The 17516-nt window shown below is 37.5% G+C and overlaps 1 protein-coding gene across 4 annotated transcripts in view; it reads right to left on the bottom strand.

Moving 5' to 3' along the window:
* MINDY3 (MINDY lysine 48 deubiquitinase 3) overlaps window positions 1-17516 on the bottom strand; it is a 73691-nt gene that overhangs the window by 10124 nt on the left and 46051 nt on the right. For all 4 annotated transcript variants that reach the window (XM_034760361.1, XM_034760360.1, XM_034760362.1 and 1 more), the window contains one exon: window positions 559-631. In XM_034760361.1, coding sequence (XP_034616252.1) covers window positions 559-631 — 73 coding nt within the window. The remainder of the gene's footprint in view (window positions 1-558; window positions 632-17516) is intronic.

Here is a 17516-nt window from a genome sequence, read left to right as displayed (position 1 = left end):
TCTGTAGTTTTCAAGAGGCTTGTCCATTTTATTACTAGGTTGATAAACAGCAACACTTTGTGATTTGTGGGTTAATCAGGAGGTAGCACACTTCCCTATGGGTATGTCCGTCTACACAAGAGCCGGAAGATGTGAATTCCAGCCTGAGGAGACATATCTGTAACTAGCTCTGATTGTGCTAGCTCATTAAAAATAGCAGTGTAGCCATGACAGTGCAAGCAACGGGAGGGGCTAGCTGTGCCAAGTACATACTTAAGGTCTTGGATGAGATCATACAAAGGGCAGCCATGTATGGTTTATAGCACTCTAGCTCACTAAATCAGAGATAGTGCAGGTATGTCTCCCAAGCTGGAATTTACACCTTCCGGCAGTAGTGTACACATACCCTGTGAATCAGTATTAAGCCTCATCATGAGCAGTGTGCCTTACAATGCAGGGGACTGTACTACTGGGGGTGCAATGTTTTGCATGTATTGTAAAACTGTTGTCCTATTTTTCCAGAAAGTTAATATAAAGATTTCAACCCAAAACTTAAAAAAAAAAAAAAGGCAGCCTTACCTTCTGGGTCATACGTTTGAAAAACTCTTCTGGCTTGTTCTGAAGGAGCTTCAGGGGCAACAAGGGCCAAATCCTAAACAAGTAAGTTCCACAAGATTCATTATTTCAGACCAATACATATTGTTTCACTATGAAAATACATGACCATACTGAAAAATTTCAAACCTTAAATTAATGAAGAAACAAAGTATAATGGCAGAGGTAAGCATTAGCTTCAAGTTAATTCCACACATTGGTGGTGTTCAAAAAGGTTGCGTTAAGAATGTGTTACGGTTTATTTAGATGGCTTTCCAGACAACTATCCTGGTATGGATATAGCTTGTCATGCAGACGTCATGGCATAGAAATAGCTGATTCCAAGAGCAAAAAGTGTTCTAATTGGGATGCTTATATTGGCAACTAAATCCTTTTGAATCTAAAAAGGTATACACCTTTAAATCAAAGTGAAATACTCTTAAAAATTTTATTTTAAAGACAAGAATAATTAAAGACATGGAAAAAAACCAGAAGAGTCAGTAAAATACAGATGGGTATACCAGAGATAGATCATGCCAAACTAGCCCAATAACTTTCTTTGAAAAAATAACTGAGTTCTTTAGTCAAAGTAAATGCAATGAATCTAATCTGGACTTCAGTAAGAAATTTGATATAGAGATTAGTTAAAATGGGAAAAAAAAGGAAATTAATAAAATAATTGTTAGGTGGGTAAGGAACTGGCTAAAGGGAAGAAGACAATAGGTTATGCCAGTGGTGGGCAACCTGCGATCAGGGTAATCTGATTGCGGGCCACGAGACATTTTGCTGACATTGACTGTGCACAGGCATGGCCCCCTGCAGATACCAGTGGCTGCAGTTCGCCGTTACCAGCCAACGGGAGCTGCGGAAAGCGGCGGGCCACAGGTTGCCCACTATTGGGTTATGCTGAAAGAACTATCAGGCTGGAGAGAGGTTACTAGTGGAGCTCCTCAAGGACTGTTTTTGGAAACAATCTAAATTAATATTTGCCTTAGTGTACTAAGGAAATTTCCTGAGGACAAAGTTGGGAGTCATTGTCAATACAGAAAAGCATCGGAATATTATACAGGAAGAATTGTATGACTTTCAGAGATTCCAAGGCCAGAAGGGACCATTGTGATCATCTAGTCTGATCTCCTGTATAACACGCTATAGAGCGTTCCCAAAATAATTCCTATAGTAGATCTTTCAGGAAAACATCCAATCTTGATTTAAAAGTTGCCAGTGATGGAGAATCCATCATGACCCTTGGTAAATTGTTCCAATGATTATCTATCTTCATTTAAAAATTTACACCTTATTTCCTGTCTGAATTTGTCTAGCTTCATCTTCCAGCCATTAGAACATGTTATACCTTTCTTTGCTAGAGCCCATTATCAAATACTTGTTCCCCATGTAGGTACTTATAGACTAATCAAGTCTTTGTTGAGCTAAACTGAGTATCACGTTTTATAAATCCTTCCATCGTTTTCATGGCTCTCCTCTGAACTATCTCCAGTTTATGGACTTGCTTCTTGAACTGTGGAAACAAGTACTGGATACAGTATTCCAGTAGCAGTCACATCAGTGCCAAACACATAGATAAAAATAACATCTCTACTCTTACTCGAGATTCCTGTTTATGCGTCCCAGGATCATATCAGCCCTTTTGGCCAAAGCACACTGGGAGCTCATGTTCAGGAGATTATCCACCCCCAAATCTTTTTCAGAATCACTGATTACCAGAATAGAGTCCTCCACCTTGTAAGTATGGCCTACATTCTTTGTTCCTAGACATATAAGAATTTCTGCGATAAGATGGAGCTTATCTTTGGAAATGACAGGAGAAAGACAGACCTAGGTGCATTTGTTGATCACAGGATGACTGAGCTACCAATGTGACGTGGCTGTAAAAAAAGGCAAATGTAATCCTAGGATATATCTGGTAAGGTATTTCCAGTAGAGCTAGAGAAGTATTTATATCGCTGCACAAGGCTCTGATAAGAGCTCATCTGGAATACTGTGTAAAATTCTGGTTACCCATGTAACCAGAAAGATGAATTCAAACTGAAACAGATGCAGAGAAGGGATATTAGGATGACCAGACGACTGCAGAGCCTATCCTACTAGAGGAAAGACCTTGGCTTATTTAGCCTTGCAAAATGAAGGATGGGGGGGGAGGGGGATAAGCTTGCTCACTATAAATGCATTGGGGGGCAAGGGGTAAAACATCAGGGAGGGAGAAGAGCTATTTAAAGTAAAGGACAATGTTGGCACAAGAACAAATGGGCATAAACTGTCCATGAATATATTTAAGTTGGAAATTCGAAGGTTTCTAATCATAAGAGGAGAGTAGTGGGGGCAAACAACCTAACTATAATTTTAAGATTGATCTGGATAAATTTATCAATTGGATTATATGACAGGGCTGACGGCAACAGCAAGAGACTGGACTCAATGACCCAGGAGGTCCTTTCCAGTCTTATGTTTACTTTGCACAAAACCTGAATAATTTGTTACAAGTTAAAAAAAAAAAAGTTACCCTACCTATGACTTACAGAGTACAAAACATTTTTTTCTAATTTATTTTCATTTTCTTAAAGCAGAAAATCAAAGACAATACTTTCAGTCAGCAGATTTCAGTATGAGACAAATAGTTTTAGTCTGGACTGTGCAGGCCTGTACTATTGTTCAATTTAACTGAGTAGACATAAATGGAAGCCATGCATCTACATAAAGTATGTTATTTTGGTACAGTGACCCACATATTAGATTAAAGAAAGAAAAAGCTACTTCAGGGAAAAATAGAAGTGAAATGCATTCAACCAGAATTTCATTCTTATTTTAGGTCTCAATTGCAAATGCTCCAAATGAGCAAGATATTTAAAAATATGCTTAACTTTAACGTTGGCATGTGCTTAAATACCTTCCTGCATGGAAAGGTAAGCTTGTAACCTTGCTCTCATAATTTATTGAAAGTATATGTAACTATTTACTTCTTTACGATGCTAAATTGGATACAATGACATATTAGGAATCCGCATATGTGATGAACAATTTGTACAACTTAAAATAAATGGCATTCCTATTTAAGAAAAACTAATAAAAAGGCACTGTAATAAGTTTGAGAACAATGTTATAGAACCTCAATACTTTTAGCAGTACATTCTCATGTTTATATACTTTATCTGAGCTCCTTTCCCAACTGCAAGTTTTGCAAAAAAACCCAAACTGTTACACCACCAAATGATAGGATTAAAAAATAATAATTCTTCCAACCAAAGGTTGTAACAGAAGTTTGATGGAGGGAACAAAATTAGCTCTTTATCTTGCATCTCCGTTACTGCAACATCCTTAACATAAGAATGACCATATTGGGTCAGACCAAAGGTCATTCTAACCCAGTATCCCATCTTCCAACAGTGGCCCATGCCATGTGCTTCAGAGGGAATAAACAGAACAGATAATCATCAAGTGATCCATCCCGTCATCCATTTCTGGAAAGCAGAGGCTAGGGACACCATCTCTCCCCATCCTGGCTAATAGCCATTGATGCACCTATCCTCCATGAATTTATCTAGTTCTTTTTTGAACCGTTATAGTCTTGACCTTCATAACATCCTTTGACAAAGAGTTCCACAAACTGACTGACTGCAATGTATGAAGAAATACTTCCTTCTGTTTGTTTTAAACCTGTTGCCTATTAATTTCATTTGGTGACCCCTAGTTCTTGTGTTGTGAGGAGTAAATAACAACACTTCCTTATTTACTTTATCCACACCTTCTCTCTAGCCTTGACAAATGCAAACTTGCCCCACTCATATCCAGTCAGAACACTATTGCAAATATAGTTTTCCTAGGGCATCGCTTTGATCACATTATCCCTCTTTGAATCCCTCTACTTGCCTCCCATTTCTACACCAAACAAGCTGCTCATATTCACTTCCAAGGCCATTCAGCCAATTCCCACCCTATCAATCATCTCATTCACTATTTTGCTGTTGACACTCATCTCCTATTGACCTGTGATGCCAGCCTCCACTGCCCACTTGTTCAATTTTGTAACACACCTTCATTGCTTTCTCCCATGCTGACCCATAGGCTTGGAAGGCACTCCCTATAAACGTCTACAAAGCTACTGACTTGATTACCCACCTTCAAATCTCTCCTTTGCCATGAAGCCTACAAAAAACTTTACAACTGTTAGGCTGCTCACGTGCCTATCATGACCAATATTATTTCATTGTTTACTTGTACTACCTCATCTGTCTATATCCATCTGTTGTCTATCAGATTATAAATCCCTTGAGGCAGAGGCTGTCTTTTTGTTCTGTATTTGTACAGTACCTAGTACAATGGGGTCCTGGTCTATGACTCTGGCCCATAGGCACTACAGTAATACAAATAAATAATATTTGAAAAAGTAAAAAAAAAAAACAATCTTAAGAACTTTAAGTACGAAGAAAATGAAACATTGCAGCAATAATGATTATCCAGAATGCTCTGATTAAGTTTAATAGAACTGTATTTGGGGGTGTAGGACAAGACAAAGACACTCAGGCTGGAACCTTTCAAACACAACTCCTTTCTAATTTTATACAGGGCCTGAAAGACTCTTCACTTGGTCTAACAGAAACTTTTGTCAAGGCAAGTGGGCTGAGGAGCTGATGGCTTCTTTCCTGGCGAAGGATAGACTCAGGATTGGAGAGGCTATTTTTAGGTCCCTTTAACCCATCACAATATGATCTTGTACTTGTTTAACTTTTTACAATTCCACAGGATACGGAAGAAGAGTTTCCATTCTCAAAATATCTCCAACAAATTCCCATAGATATGACTTGATTACTTGTTTAATGGTCTTCATTTGGTAACAAAACTGAAATAATGTAAATATTCATAATTTGTGTTGGGCCATGCACATGCCTATCTTCTTGTTTCAATATGCGTGACCACGGAGGAACACAAGGAATCAGTCTTTCTATTAATTAATTGGCATCTGAAATAAATTGTATGCTTGTACAGTAAATGGCTACAATTTTAAGCCAAATGCTAAATTGGAATAAAGCCAGCTATTTGTTACGCATTCAATTTTTAAAGTATGGAATTTTGATGTTCTATGTAAGTCATTCAAGAAGAGATTACATAATTTGCTTTACATGAAGCTTTAACTCTACACTACAGTTTTCATTGTTTAAAATAGCAAGATCAGAAAAGCACCATTAGCTACCACAGAGAAGTGCCAAGAAAATAAACTTGTACTTTTTTTAAAAGTGCAAAAAAACCCTCAAGTTCATAGTAACTTTAGACTTCAGATGGAATATTGTGCTATGATAGCAGGTAATAACAAATAAAAACACCTTCATACGTATATGACCCGCATTCCCTACGGCAGGGATAGTCAATAGGGAGAATGTGGCCCAAATCTGGACCACCAGACACTTTTGAACGGACCTCCAAATCTTTTTATTTACTTATTACTGTGTTTTTTATTATTATTATTTTCTCTGGAGGCTGGCCCTTGATTATACCTTTGACCAAGAAATTTGGACCTTGACAAAAAAAATAAATTGACTACCCCTCTCCGATGTTTCTACAATGAAAATAAATGGAAAATATGAACTTCAGTCAGAAAAGCTTAGAAATGTGGCAAACATCTAACAAAAATGTACTTCAACTGCCCAAATTGAAATTCCATCATTTCTGCCAAAATATGAAAAACAAACCTCCAGCCTTGTGAACTGCATTTGATACATTCCACACATTGAAACTTCCATACAAGGAAATCTCATCAACAGATTATCATAACACTTATTCAACACTTTTAAAGTACCCCATGTCCCAAGAGGCAAGAAAATCATATTTCACCCTGTGGCTCTGGTGATATACAAATAGCCATTTTTACAACTTTCAAAAGTTCTCTTCAATAATACCAGTTATTTTAAGATCTCATGTTTATTCTTAGAGGCAAAATATATTCTTAGTAAGTTCTAATGAAAACATTCCAGAAGTTTGTCCTGCAAATCCAAAACAACTCATAAGAATTGCTATAATGAATAAGCTGTGATGACGTACCTGTTTTGAGTTTTTTACAACACTCTTCATTGAAGGACCTATTATCCTTTTAATTCAAACCCACTTGGATACGAAATATTTAGAAGTTCTATACATACCACAGTAAGTACATGACTTACAGTAATATTTTATTACTATTAAAATATCTTGTAAAATATTTTTCTACATTGTTTGCCTAATTTCAAATTAAAACATCAATATATGTAAGAAGTGCCTAAGTTTGATAAAGGTTACATTATTATTTTTTTTTATAACTATTCCAAGCTAATCTGTAGATTTACACCATTCCTAAAGCATTACAAAGGCCATCTTTTTTGTAGTTCACACCAACTTTCATCTCACTACACTCAATAAATTGATAATTGTTACTTCTAAAATACAATACGGCAAGTCTTCCCACACGAAGGACACAGATGCTAAGATTGTTTTAAAAAAATGGATTCCAAAAAGTTAAGCTCCTAAGCAGCCTAATTTTCAAGAGCGCTAAATACCCAGCATATCACGATGACATCAAGAACAATACCTCAAAGCACACTCAGTACAAGCTTACACACAAAATTCTGTCAATTCAGCACAATACTGACCAGTGACGCCGTGCTACTCCAGTTCGGGGCAACACCATAGTATAGAATATCAAGCATGCAGTGCTTTTGCGATATGGACAGACAAACTAGGCAGACTAAAAGTGATCATCACGTGTAACCGAAGAATGATTTTAATTAGATGCATTAGACCTTTCACCTCCAAAGATAGAACTCGTAACAGAAAAACGCAAGACCTAGATTTTCTATGTTTTTGTTTAGTGTCCTTTTATATATCAAAATATGAATACAAAGTAAATAACATGAAATGATATAATGGTATGATATACAAAGTATATTTTAGTAGAAACAGTGTTTTAACACAAAACGGAAGTACTTGGTTGATCTGCGAGCCCACAAAGCGTGCAGAGATAAGTCTAAGCTTAAAGATCATATTAAAAATTGGCAGTTGAAACTACTGCAAGTTAAAGATAGAAGGTGGCTTTGAGGGAGGAGTTCCCACCATGCTTGCATTCTCCTTAAAGGACTTTAGCCAGGCAGATGTACAAGAAAGGAGTGATTTGTTTTTCAGTATAGTATAGAAGGAAATAGAATATGTTTCTTCTAGGCTCTTCTCATTTCAAGAATTTCTTTCCTTCTCCCAAATCCTTAAGGTCTTTCAGAGACTTGCTATAGACCTATATTAAAATGATTGGCTGGGAAATAAGACAATATCCAGTGAAGCCTATCAAGCCACTACCGAATGGGCTGGATGGATTGCTGTTAATCCCTGCTAGTGCTTCACCGTCTTCTGAGTGAAGTATGAAGCTCCAATTGTTCCCCTTATCCTACCATTAAAAGACTGGGTCAGCCAGAAAAGCTTACATGTAATCAGTTCAGTTATGGCACCAATTGCCAATACACAGAAAGTTAAGGCCAATTCCTGTCTACTAGCTGTAGTTCACTGTTGTACCTATAAGAGTTAACGTTATTTTTATGTGGTTGATTTGCATTACATATAAAAATGTGTTCACCAGTAACAAATCACTAGCATTCAAACCTGCACCTTATTTGATACAGAGAAGCATATAGTTCAAACATACTTTATATGTTTCTCACTTTCAAAAAAAAGTTTATAGCCAATATTACTGTTTCTGTTTAACTAACGCTCTGAGCCCATTTCTATTTAACCTTATAGTGAAGTCAATGCTGAATCAATGTCAGCACAATTGTTTCCATAGCAACAGACCTGTGTGTAAGAACAGGACTGTGATTTCACATCAGGATAAGACAGGAGAAGCTGGACTATGAGAGAAAAAATGTTTATTAAAACACAAAAGTTCAGTAGCAGAAAATGCAACACAAACAAGGGGGATTGTTGGTTAAATAAACCTGTTTTCAATTCTGCTTTGGTATGAAATTCTCCCATTAAAAATAAAGAAAGTAATCTTAAATTAGTGAACAAAGGTGATACTAGCTTGTGAAAGTGCGTACACGGTAAATCTATGTTTTATTTCTGGTAATGAGATTTTGAAACTCAAATGCAACACTCAGTTCTATAAGATGGTGTTTTACCTTGTTGGCAGAATACTTTCGCAACTAACTGCTCAAGATTTTAAAAAGTACTGTAATGATTAAATATGCTTAATTATATGATTTTTATTTAAAAGCCTGCCTTTTAAAATCTTTAGTGTAAGGCCATCAGGAAGTTGATGTCCTTTAGTGTAAGGACATCAGGATTGATTGTCTCCAAGTCTTAAACCTTTTTGATAAAACAATTTAAATAGAGAGGTTTCTTACTGACTGGGGGGAACTTTTTAGACTAACCATGTCATTTCACATTTGCTTTGGTAAAATTCGAATAAAGACTAATTCACACATTTAAACTAAAACCAGATTGAATTAATTTCCTGTAATCATAAAACTGCTGAAATAAAAACCTCTTCAATGCCGAAGAGCTGTAGCTCGGTCATCAGTATGTTTAAAAGCTATCTACACTACGCCTTTTTATAAAGTAGCAACATTAGCTGCTCTTAAATAACTACTGAAAATACTAGCCTTCAATTCACTGGCTAGATAGATAAGCACTTCACTACCCACGATCTTTCTGCTCTGATATACCTCTTATTGCAGATATTCTGCTGTTTATGTTGATCAATACACATTAAAAAACAAAGCAGCTTTTATACACCAGCACTCATTTATTCAGCCTGGAGATGAATTTCTGATCCACAACATTCTGTTCCTTATAGAGCATAAAGAAACTACATTAATTAATATTAGTGCTGTCCTGACTGCAAAGTGCTCTCCCAGAAATGGACCCAGCAGTGCATAATCCTAGGGCTTATCTATAGAGGAAGTTAGCGCACAGCATGCAAGGATGTAAATTTAGCACACTAGCTACTCTATAGTAACTTCTCTATGTAGACAAGCCCTAGGCTACTAGTTTTGACTCGTCCCATAACAGACTACCAGGGTATGAGGGACTCAGGGTGCAACATCAGATGTCAGAGTTAGTTATAGAGGCATAGGGCCTCTCTATTGATCACCACATTTGGAGGGGTGGGTACACTGCCTAATAAAATGGGTGTGGGGCGGCAAAAATTTTGACGCCTCATGAAGGCTCTCCTGGTAAGTTCTGTTGTAATAATTGGGCCTAAAATGTACCCCAATTATGAGCTCAACTGTGAAGAGTGAGTGAAAGTTAACAAAATTTCACAATAACCGACAACAAATATTGATGAGAAAAAGGTGGTAGGAAAAAAAGGAAGACTGAATTAGCACGAACAAAAAGGTCTACTGATATAATTCAAGGACTGTATTAAGATCATGCCTGGTAAACAGAACAGTGGGAGACTAGAAATCAATTGACCAAAATTGGTGTGTTGGAAACTAAGCCTAATTAAGTGAACAGGCTATTCCATATATCACTTCCCTTTTGGGGTCTTCACAGATTTTGGGAGGAAAAGGTAGCTACCATGAAGCTGGCTGACTGAAAGACAAGAGAAGGGGAAGGTGTCAGTTTCACCATCATGGTTGCCACCGTCACCATCTCCTGAGACACTGGACATTCATCATCTTGATCCTGAGAAATGTACTGACCAGACCAGGCCATAGAGAGAGACCCAGTCATCACCACCTCGAGTAACTCTGGCTGAATCCCAAACACTGAGATGTGAGCCTGTTACTCCCACTCCTTTTTCTTCCTCACATTATTTCTTCTCTTTGCTATTTTTCTCCCTATTACCTTCCATCTAATAAGGGTCTGGAATAGACAATCAAGAATCTATATTTTGCAACACTGCTGTATGGCTGTGACCAAAAGAGGCAGCTAAAAGCAATGTCCTAAAAGCCCAATGCTAGTACAAGTTTGCCAGGTCTCCGAGTGGCTGATAAGACTGTGTGCTGTGCCAGCCATAAAGCTGCAAATGAAAGTCAACATCAGAGGCAGAAGCTGCATTTTCTAATCTTTGCTGTTCTTTTCTCTTCCTTCTTGTGTGTGCCTTGTTTTGTCTTCTAGGAAATAGAATCGGACTTTAACAGCAGCACCATCCCTTTTCAACTAACTTCTTCTCTTCCCCCCAAACCAGATAGTTATTACACCATCTAAGAGACAGTTACAATATCTAAGAGACTGTCAAATGGCATTTCTTCCTAAAAAATCCCTTCAACTAAAGAGAAAGGGAAAAAGCAACGTTGCTATGTTGCTAAAATGAAAGCTTTACTTAATACTTTACATTACAAATGCTTGAATTGTTTTTCCTTCTTTTTTGTATCTTTAATAAAAGGTTAAAAGGATTTTGCATGATGTGTTTGCTATGGTACTAAGCTGAAGTCTCTGTATACCAAACCACAAACCTTGTTTAAACTGTTTAATGTTGGACAGTGACCAGGTTATGTTAATAACTGACTTCAGGCCCACATAGGTCATCTAAATTAATACTACTGTCCGCTCCTATGGGTTCTTCAGAGAAGAGGCTAACATGAGTCTTTAGTGACTAAAGCAAGCAGTCAGGACTCAATGGAAACATGAAACAGATCCATTAAGTAAAATAGTCAGTTTTACATACATAATTTTCAGAGTAAAGTACAATTTAAAATGTGAGCATGTTTAAAACTGCTCCCACCATGGTGCTATACCCTCCTCCCCTTCATACTGGGATTTACTGTACAAAAAGACATTCCTACAGTTCTTTAGTCCTAATAAAGAAATGACAGAAGAAATAGCCACGATCCATTACAACCTACATCCCCAGCCCAAGAGAAAAAAATCAAAACAAAACAGAGCAAGACTTCATAATTTTGGGAGGAAAAGTAATCTGCAGTGAATAATATGACTGAGTATCCATCGGGGAAGTAATGCTCTTAACAGGCACTCTACACAATTACAGAAATCACAATGTATCTTCTATTCTGGAGGGATGGTTTAACTAAAGAGCCAACAAAACATCCACTTGATTGCACAACTTTTGAAGAGACCTAAACTACAATGAATACATCAACACATTAACATCTGTGGAGATGTTAAAGTCATCTAACATTTTATATCCAACCAATACCAAAGGCAACAATTCATTTTCTGGACTGTCAGAAGGATGGCTCTTCATTTCCATATTTCTTTCTTTGGAGGACAGATTACGGAGACTTTTAGAAAGTCGGGGTGGGGGGGGGGGGCATTGTATTGTTTTAGATTTTGTTTGCCAGCTACTAAGTAGATGATCTTTATCCACCTGGGGCAAGCCTTTGACTTTGAAAGTAAATTTTTGCAAACAAAACAGAGAGTGTTGGGCAGATTCTTTGGTCCCCAGGTTGCAGATATTTCTGAGGGATATCTCACTCAGAATAAACAGTGGCTTTGATGCCACAGAAGCTCCTTCACAGGGTTTGAAGATGTAAAGAGTAACAGGATTTCAACTTATAAAATTGATTACACATGATCAGATACACAGTACATGCTGGGTCTGATATGTTCATCTATTTTGGGTGGAACAAGTGTGACAAGAACACATCGTGTGTGAGCAGAGTTCAAAGTAAATGAAAATATATGGCAGAAATCAAAGCCATTTTGAATCCAGGACAGGGATCAATTGTTCTCCACATCCACTGAAAGTAGGACATAATGAGCTTAATCTGAAGCAAGGGAGATTTAGGTTAGACAGTAGGAAAAACTTTCTAACGGTAAGAGTTGTTAAGATCTGGAATAGGCTTCCAAGGGAATCCCCACATTTGGAGATTTTTAAAAATATGTTGAGCAAACACCTGTCAGGGGTGGTCTAGGTTTACTTAGTTCTGCCACAATGCAGGATCCTGGACTTGAAGACGACTTGAGGTCCCTTCCAGTTCTACATTTCTATAATTCTGTGATTTTAAGTCAGGTATTCAAACTATTCAAGCCAGAAAAAGTTGCTTCTTAAGCACAAATGTAGAGCCTGGTTACAGCTACTGCTTATTTTAAAACTTATGTACAGCTTGCCCTCAAAGACAAAGTATCAGGCAACTGTGAACAAGTATTTTAAAAAACAGCTATGTGATTAAGAATTCATTTTCACATTACAGCAAAAATTTTAGATTTTCAATTCTGTAATTGCCAACAGCACACCAGGTGCTTAACTCTGTAGGTTGAAACTCCCTGTTCTGTTGAGCTACTTCCCTTCTCTCCCCACCCCCACTCCCTGTTTACTTTTGAATTCCTTTCTTTGAAAGAAAGAAAAGTATGCTAATACTGCATTATATGTAAAACTTCCTTATAAGTTCAGTTTTCCAGCCTTAATGCTGTATTAGCGAACTTTTTAACATTTGTGCTCTGGGCACAGCTGTTTTCTTGGTTGTGTAGGCCCTTGAAATTATAATTTTCTAAATATGCCAGCCATTGCTTTTGTGATCCTGGACCATGAAGTGTATTCAGGTCATACATGTCTTACACTCATGATCTTAACAATACAAAGTATTCAGAGTATGTGTTTTCTAAATTAGCCAGTACATATGCTTGCAGAGTTTAAGGACTATCTCCCTAACAATTTTTTCTGTATTGGTAGAATGCATGGTATCAAAATGTCATTGATAAAACTTTTAAACTAAACAGTTTGCAGACTTCATGTATAACATGCAAAATAAATCCATATTTACCATTTAAAAATTTTAAAAAGCTATTTTAATTCAGGAATATAATCTTAGATATGCAGGCATACAAAAAGATGTTTGATTAAATGTGACTTCTAATGTTACTTGGAGGGAAGAAATAAAGACATCTGCCATGTAAGGCATCAATACCAATCTGGTCTCAGTAACAGATCTCACTATGTACACTGCCAATTTACCCAGGGAGGGTTAAGAGCTTCCTGCACCACTAAAGACTGTTTTCTTTACAATTTTAAAAAAAACTTTAGGCTTTCAATGTGTTCCCTCATGTGCCCTCACCTGAAAGTGAAACTGCTTAATCAGAAGAGGTCAAAGGTGTTATTCTATACACATGAACGTCCCTATCACCATGAAAGGGGACAACGAAGGATATGTAAAACTCGTTTCCCACCACTTCAAAAGAGTCTGAAATGGATTTCCAAGGGTATTAGTCACTGCACTTGTAAAGGATGAAATTGGATGCTGTATATGGGTTTTTGCTAATGTTTCTGTGGATTTAAACAGCTGTCACATGCATTACGGTTTTCATGATCAAACAACAGCCAAAAGACAAATTGATTTATGTCAGGTTCTTGCCATGCATACAATTGCACCAGTGTCCATAGTGTTTCTGCATTTCCATTGGATACATGTTTAGGAGTTTATAACTAGGAGAGAATTTGGGACAGAGCTTGGCATAAAGCTTCAGTCCAAGACTACCTTTGTTATGATTTAAAAAAAAGATTTGCCACTGAATTGTATACTGCCATGTTGGGGGACAAAGTTAGTTTTCTGAGCTTATTCCCTTGCTTCTAGTCCAGCAATGTTTGAGTAATGCAGACATAGCAGGCTTAGCCTCAGAGAGGGCAGCCAGGAACAAGGAATATCACCTTACACTACCTCCTCCAGCTAACCAAGGAGAAACACTGACCTGCTCAGGAAAATGTCTACTGCCTTCCTTTGCCAGAAGGGGAGATCAAGAAGAGAAAGGACAAAATGAGGCAATAGGCTAGATATGAAATATATCAGAACTGTGCACAGACATTTGAAAAAGTTCACAGGCACAGTAAGTGGTCAAAAGGGCATGTTTAAACTGCAAAACGAGACCTGCAGCATGGCCAGAGCTGGCCTGGCTCAGCTTACTTGGGCTTGAGCAGGGGGGCTAAAAATTGCAGTGTAGATATTCAGGCTCAGGCTGGAGCCTGGACTTAGACACTGCAAGCGGGGAGGGGTTACTGAGCCTGGGTTCCAGCCCAAGCCCAAATGTTTACACTGAAATTTTTAGCCCCGCAGCCTGAAATCCATAGGCCCAAGTCAGCTGACCTAGGCTCTGAAAATTGGTGACACGAGTTTTTTATTGCAGCGTAGACAGACCCTAAAGATTAACTCTTTATATTCTGAAAACCAATAAATTCTCACTTCAAATTACTACTCATGGACATTCAGTAATTATATTCCAAAGGCTTTTATTTTTGGAACTGTACACTACATTTATGACTTCCAGCTAAGTGGAGGGAAGACACCTTTGATGGATGTGTCCCATTTCATTTTGTAATTAAAAAAAATAATAATAATTTAGGACAATCTTCTACCAATAGTCAGCACTTCCCAACTGAGAATCATTAGCTAGCACTCATTTTCTAAATGAAAAGCAATAAAGGGTGTTTGTGCCATCAGTTCTCAAACTAATCCAGACAGAGTTAACTGGTCACACAGTGTTGGTTCTCTTCATTTCCAACTGTTAAGTCACTTTAAGAGACTGGTAAAAAACCTCCTAATAGCACTATCATGTAAACAGCTGCCATAGGGATCGCAAAGTAAGAGGGGAGGTGACGTATGCTATTTGGAATGTTAGGGGTGTTCCCCACACTAGGACAGTTTGAGAATCTATAGTGTATGCATTTTACTTTATATTAAATATGGGAAATGGAAAGAAGTGACATTGTAGTCTATCACACCCTAGGCATCTCAGTCTCTCCTGTTAGCAGCAGCAAATATTAAAAACAGTATTTTGGAGTACAGCGAGTTATACTTCTAAGATCTCTTGAAAAGTACATATCGTGAGGGAATGTTTGAATAAATCTTACTCTTCTAAAATGTATTTTTGCTAATTTGAAATAAATCTAATGAACAGAACCAATCACTATACATATAGCAGCATAAGTACTGGAACGGCGAACTGTGGCCAGTGGGAGCTGTGATCGGCCAAACCTGCAGATGTTGCAGGTAAGCAAACCGTCCCGGCCCGCCAGTGGATTTCCCTGATGGGCCGCGTGCCAAAGGTTGCCAATCCCTGGTCTAGATGAAGTTTACAAACTCACGATAGTTCAAAAGCTTGTTGAAAGACCATGCATGATAAATAGAGAAAAGGTTAGCTATGAGTGCTGAGATAGCCTCTTCATTGAAACAGTCTAACACAGCTTCTCTCTTCTCCCTCTTATCTTTTCCCAAGTACAAGGACATTCATTTAGACCTATCTCTGAAAGATGGACTGTTCAAATTTAGTAGGTAAAGAAGTGATTGTTACATTGTCGTCTTAAACAACTCTTCCTTGCCTTCCACTCACTTAAAACCAGATTAATATTTACAAGAACTAAGGCCTTATCTATGCTTGGTATACAGTGATCTGCAATCAGTGTTGCTGCATTTGTGCGCTGAAATTAGGTAAACTCAGCTGGTGCAAGTCATGGCTTTTGTACCTCTGCTTGGGGGGTTTGCAGTGATGCTAGCTGCTGCAACAGATGGAGACTAATCTCAAATATAGAAAAAATATACTGAAGATTAAGTGGATTACAGTGACATCATGTTGGCCCAATCTATTGATTTTGTATGAATTATATTGATTATCTCATCAATCATCACATTCCTTGTCACCATCATCAGCGATTGTCGTCCTGGCTTCTCCCAAAGCACGCAGACTGGTATACAGCTTTTATAATGTGTTACATTAATACCACTATGTCTAATGAATATTCTGTAGGTGTTTCATCTCCTTTTCCTTATTTGTATTTCCTCACCCTACGAATGTTGAGGTGCCCTTCTCCTGTAGGTTACTAATCTGTTTACTTAAAGTTTATTAATTTGTATGTCAATTAGTTACTATGTTATTCTTGTGGTTGGACATCTGCTGATGTTCCTAACTTAAAATATCCCAAGTTGGTATAAACTAGCATCTTGTGTTTACCTGTGAGCAGTTTAATCATTACAGCATTCTATCTTTGGATCTCTTATGATCTATTGGTTACTCCTGGTTAGCTGCTTTGGCCTTATGCCTTGATTAGCTTGAGGCTTGTAAGCTTATTGTGTTACTACTTTAATTTATACATATGCCTTGCCTAGCAAATTCCTGTACCTAGAGGCTACAAAGAAACTGAAGCAGGCAACAGTTGAGCTAAAGGATTTTATAGTCTTACAGGAGATCTTGGCTACCACTTTAGATTTGCATCTCTGAAGGACAGTCATCAAAGCAGCTTTCAAAGACCGAGTTTCCATTTTGCCTTTACAAAAATCATTTTATTCCTATGCACAAGAAAGCTTTTAGGAGTGGAGAAAGCCTTTAATGGAGCTAAGGAGAACCACCAAAAAAGTATTAAAAATAGAATGGTAAATGAATCCTCAAAGTCATTTAAAAAAAAAAAAAAATCATATTTTTCTTTAAAATACCATGCCCTTAGTCATGGCTCAGAGAAAAACTGAAACAGTGGCTAGAGTAGCAAGATGGAGTTTTGTAAAATATTCAGAAAGACCCACAAGTCCATAGCACTTAAACTGAAAGTACCACACTGACAATCAAGACTCAGACATACCATTGGGGAAAGGAGCCTTGCGGAAGAGTGGCTTTGCTTTTCCACTTTGTGGGGCACAAATTTGCAGAAACAAAGAACAATTGGTTTACATTTATGTGCTGAGTTTCTATAAATATCAATTTAAAGCTAGAACTATCATTTAACCCATCAATTTTCAGTCAATTGGGATGTTTATTCTTCCAACTTTGAAAAGCAAAATATCTACCCGTCATGTGATGAGTCAGGCCCAATGTCTTCTATTGTACCAAACATGGCTGGAACCAACATTGGTTTGACACCTAAAAAAGGATACAGAACGATACAATGATGTTCACAGCCTTCTCTTCTATGTGGTAGGCTAATATACTGTACACAGTGACTTACAAAGTAAGAAAGGTATATTTAGCAGTGCTTTTTATGTGTTCAATACTTGCAAGCCATTCTGTGTACTCTACAAAAAAAAGTGAGA

Source organism: Trachemys scripta, chromosome 2, assembly GCF_013100865.1.
Source record: "Trachemys scripta elegans isolate TJP31775 chromosome 2, CAS_Tse_1.0, whole genome shotgun sequence".
NCBI lineage: Eukaryota > Metazoa > Chordata > Testudines > Emydidae > Trachemys > Trachemys scripta.
The sequence above is the reverse complement of the archived record's forward strand: the minus strand, read 5'-3'. Positions and strand labels throughout refer to the sequence as shown.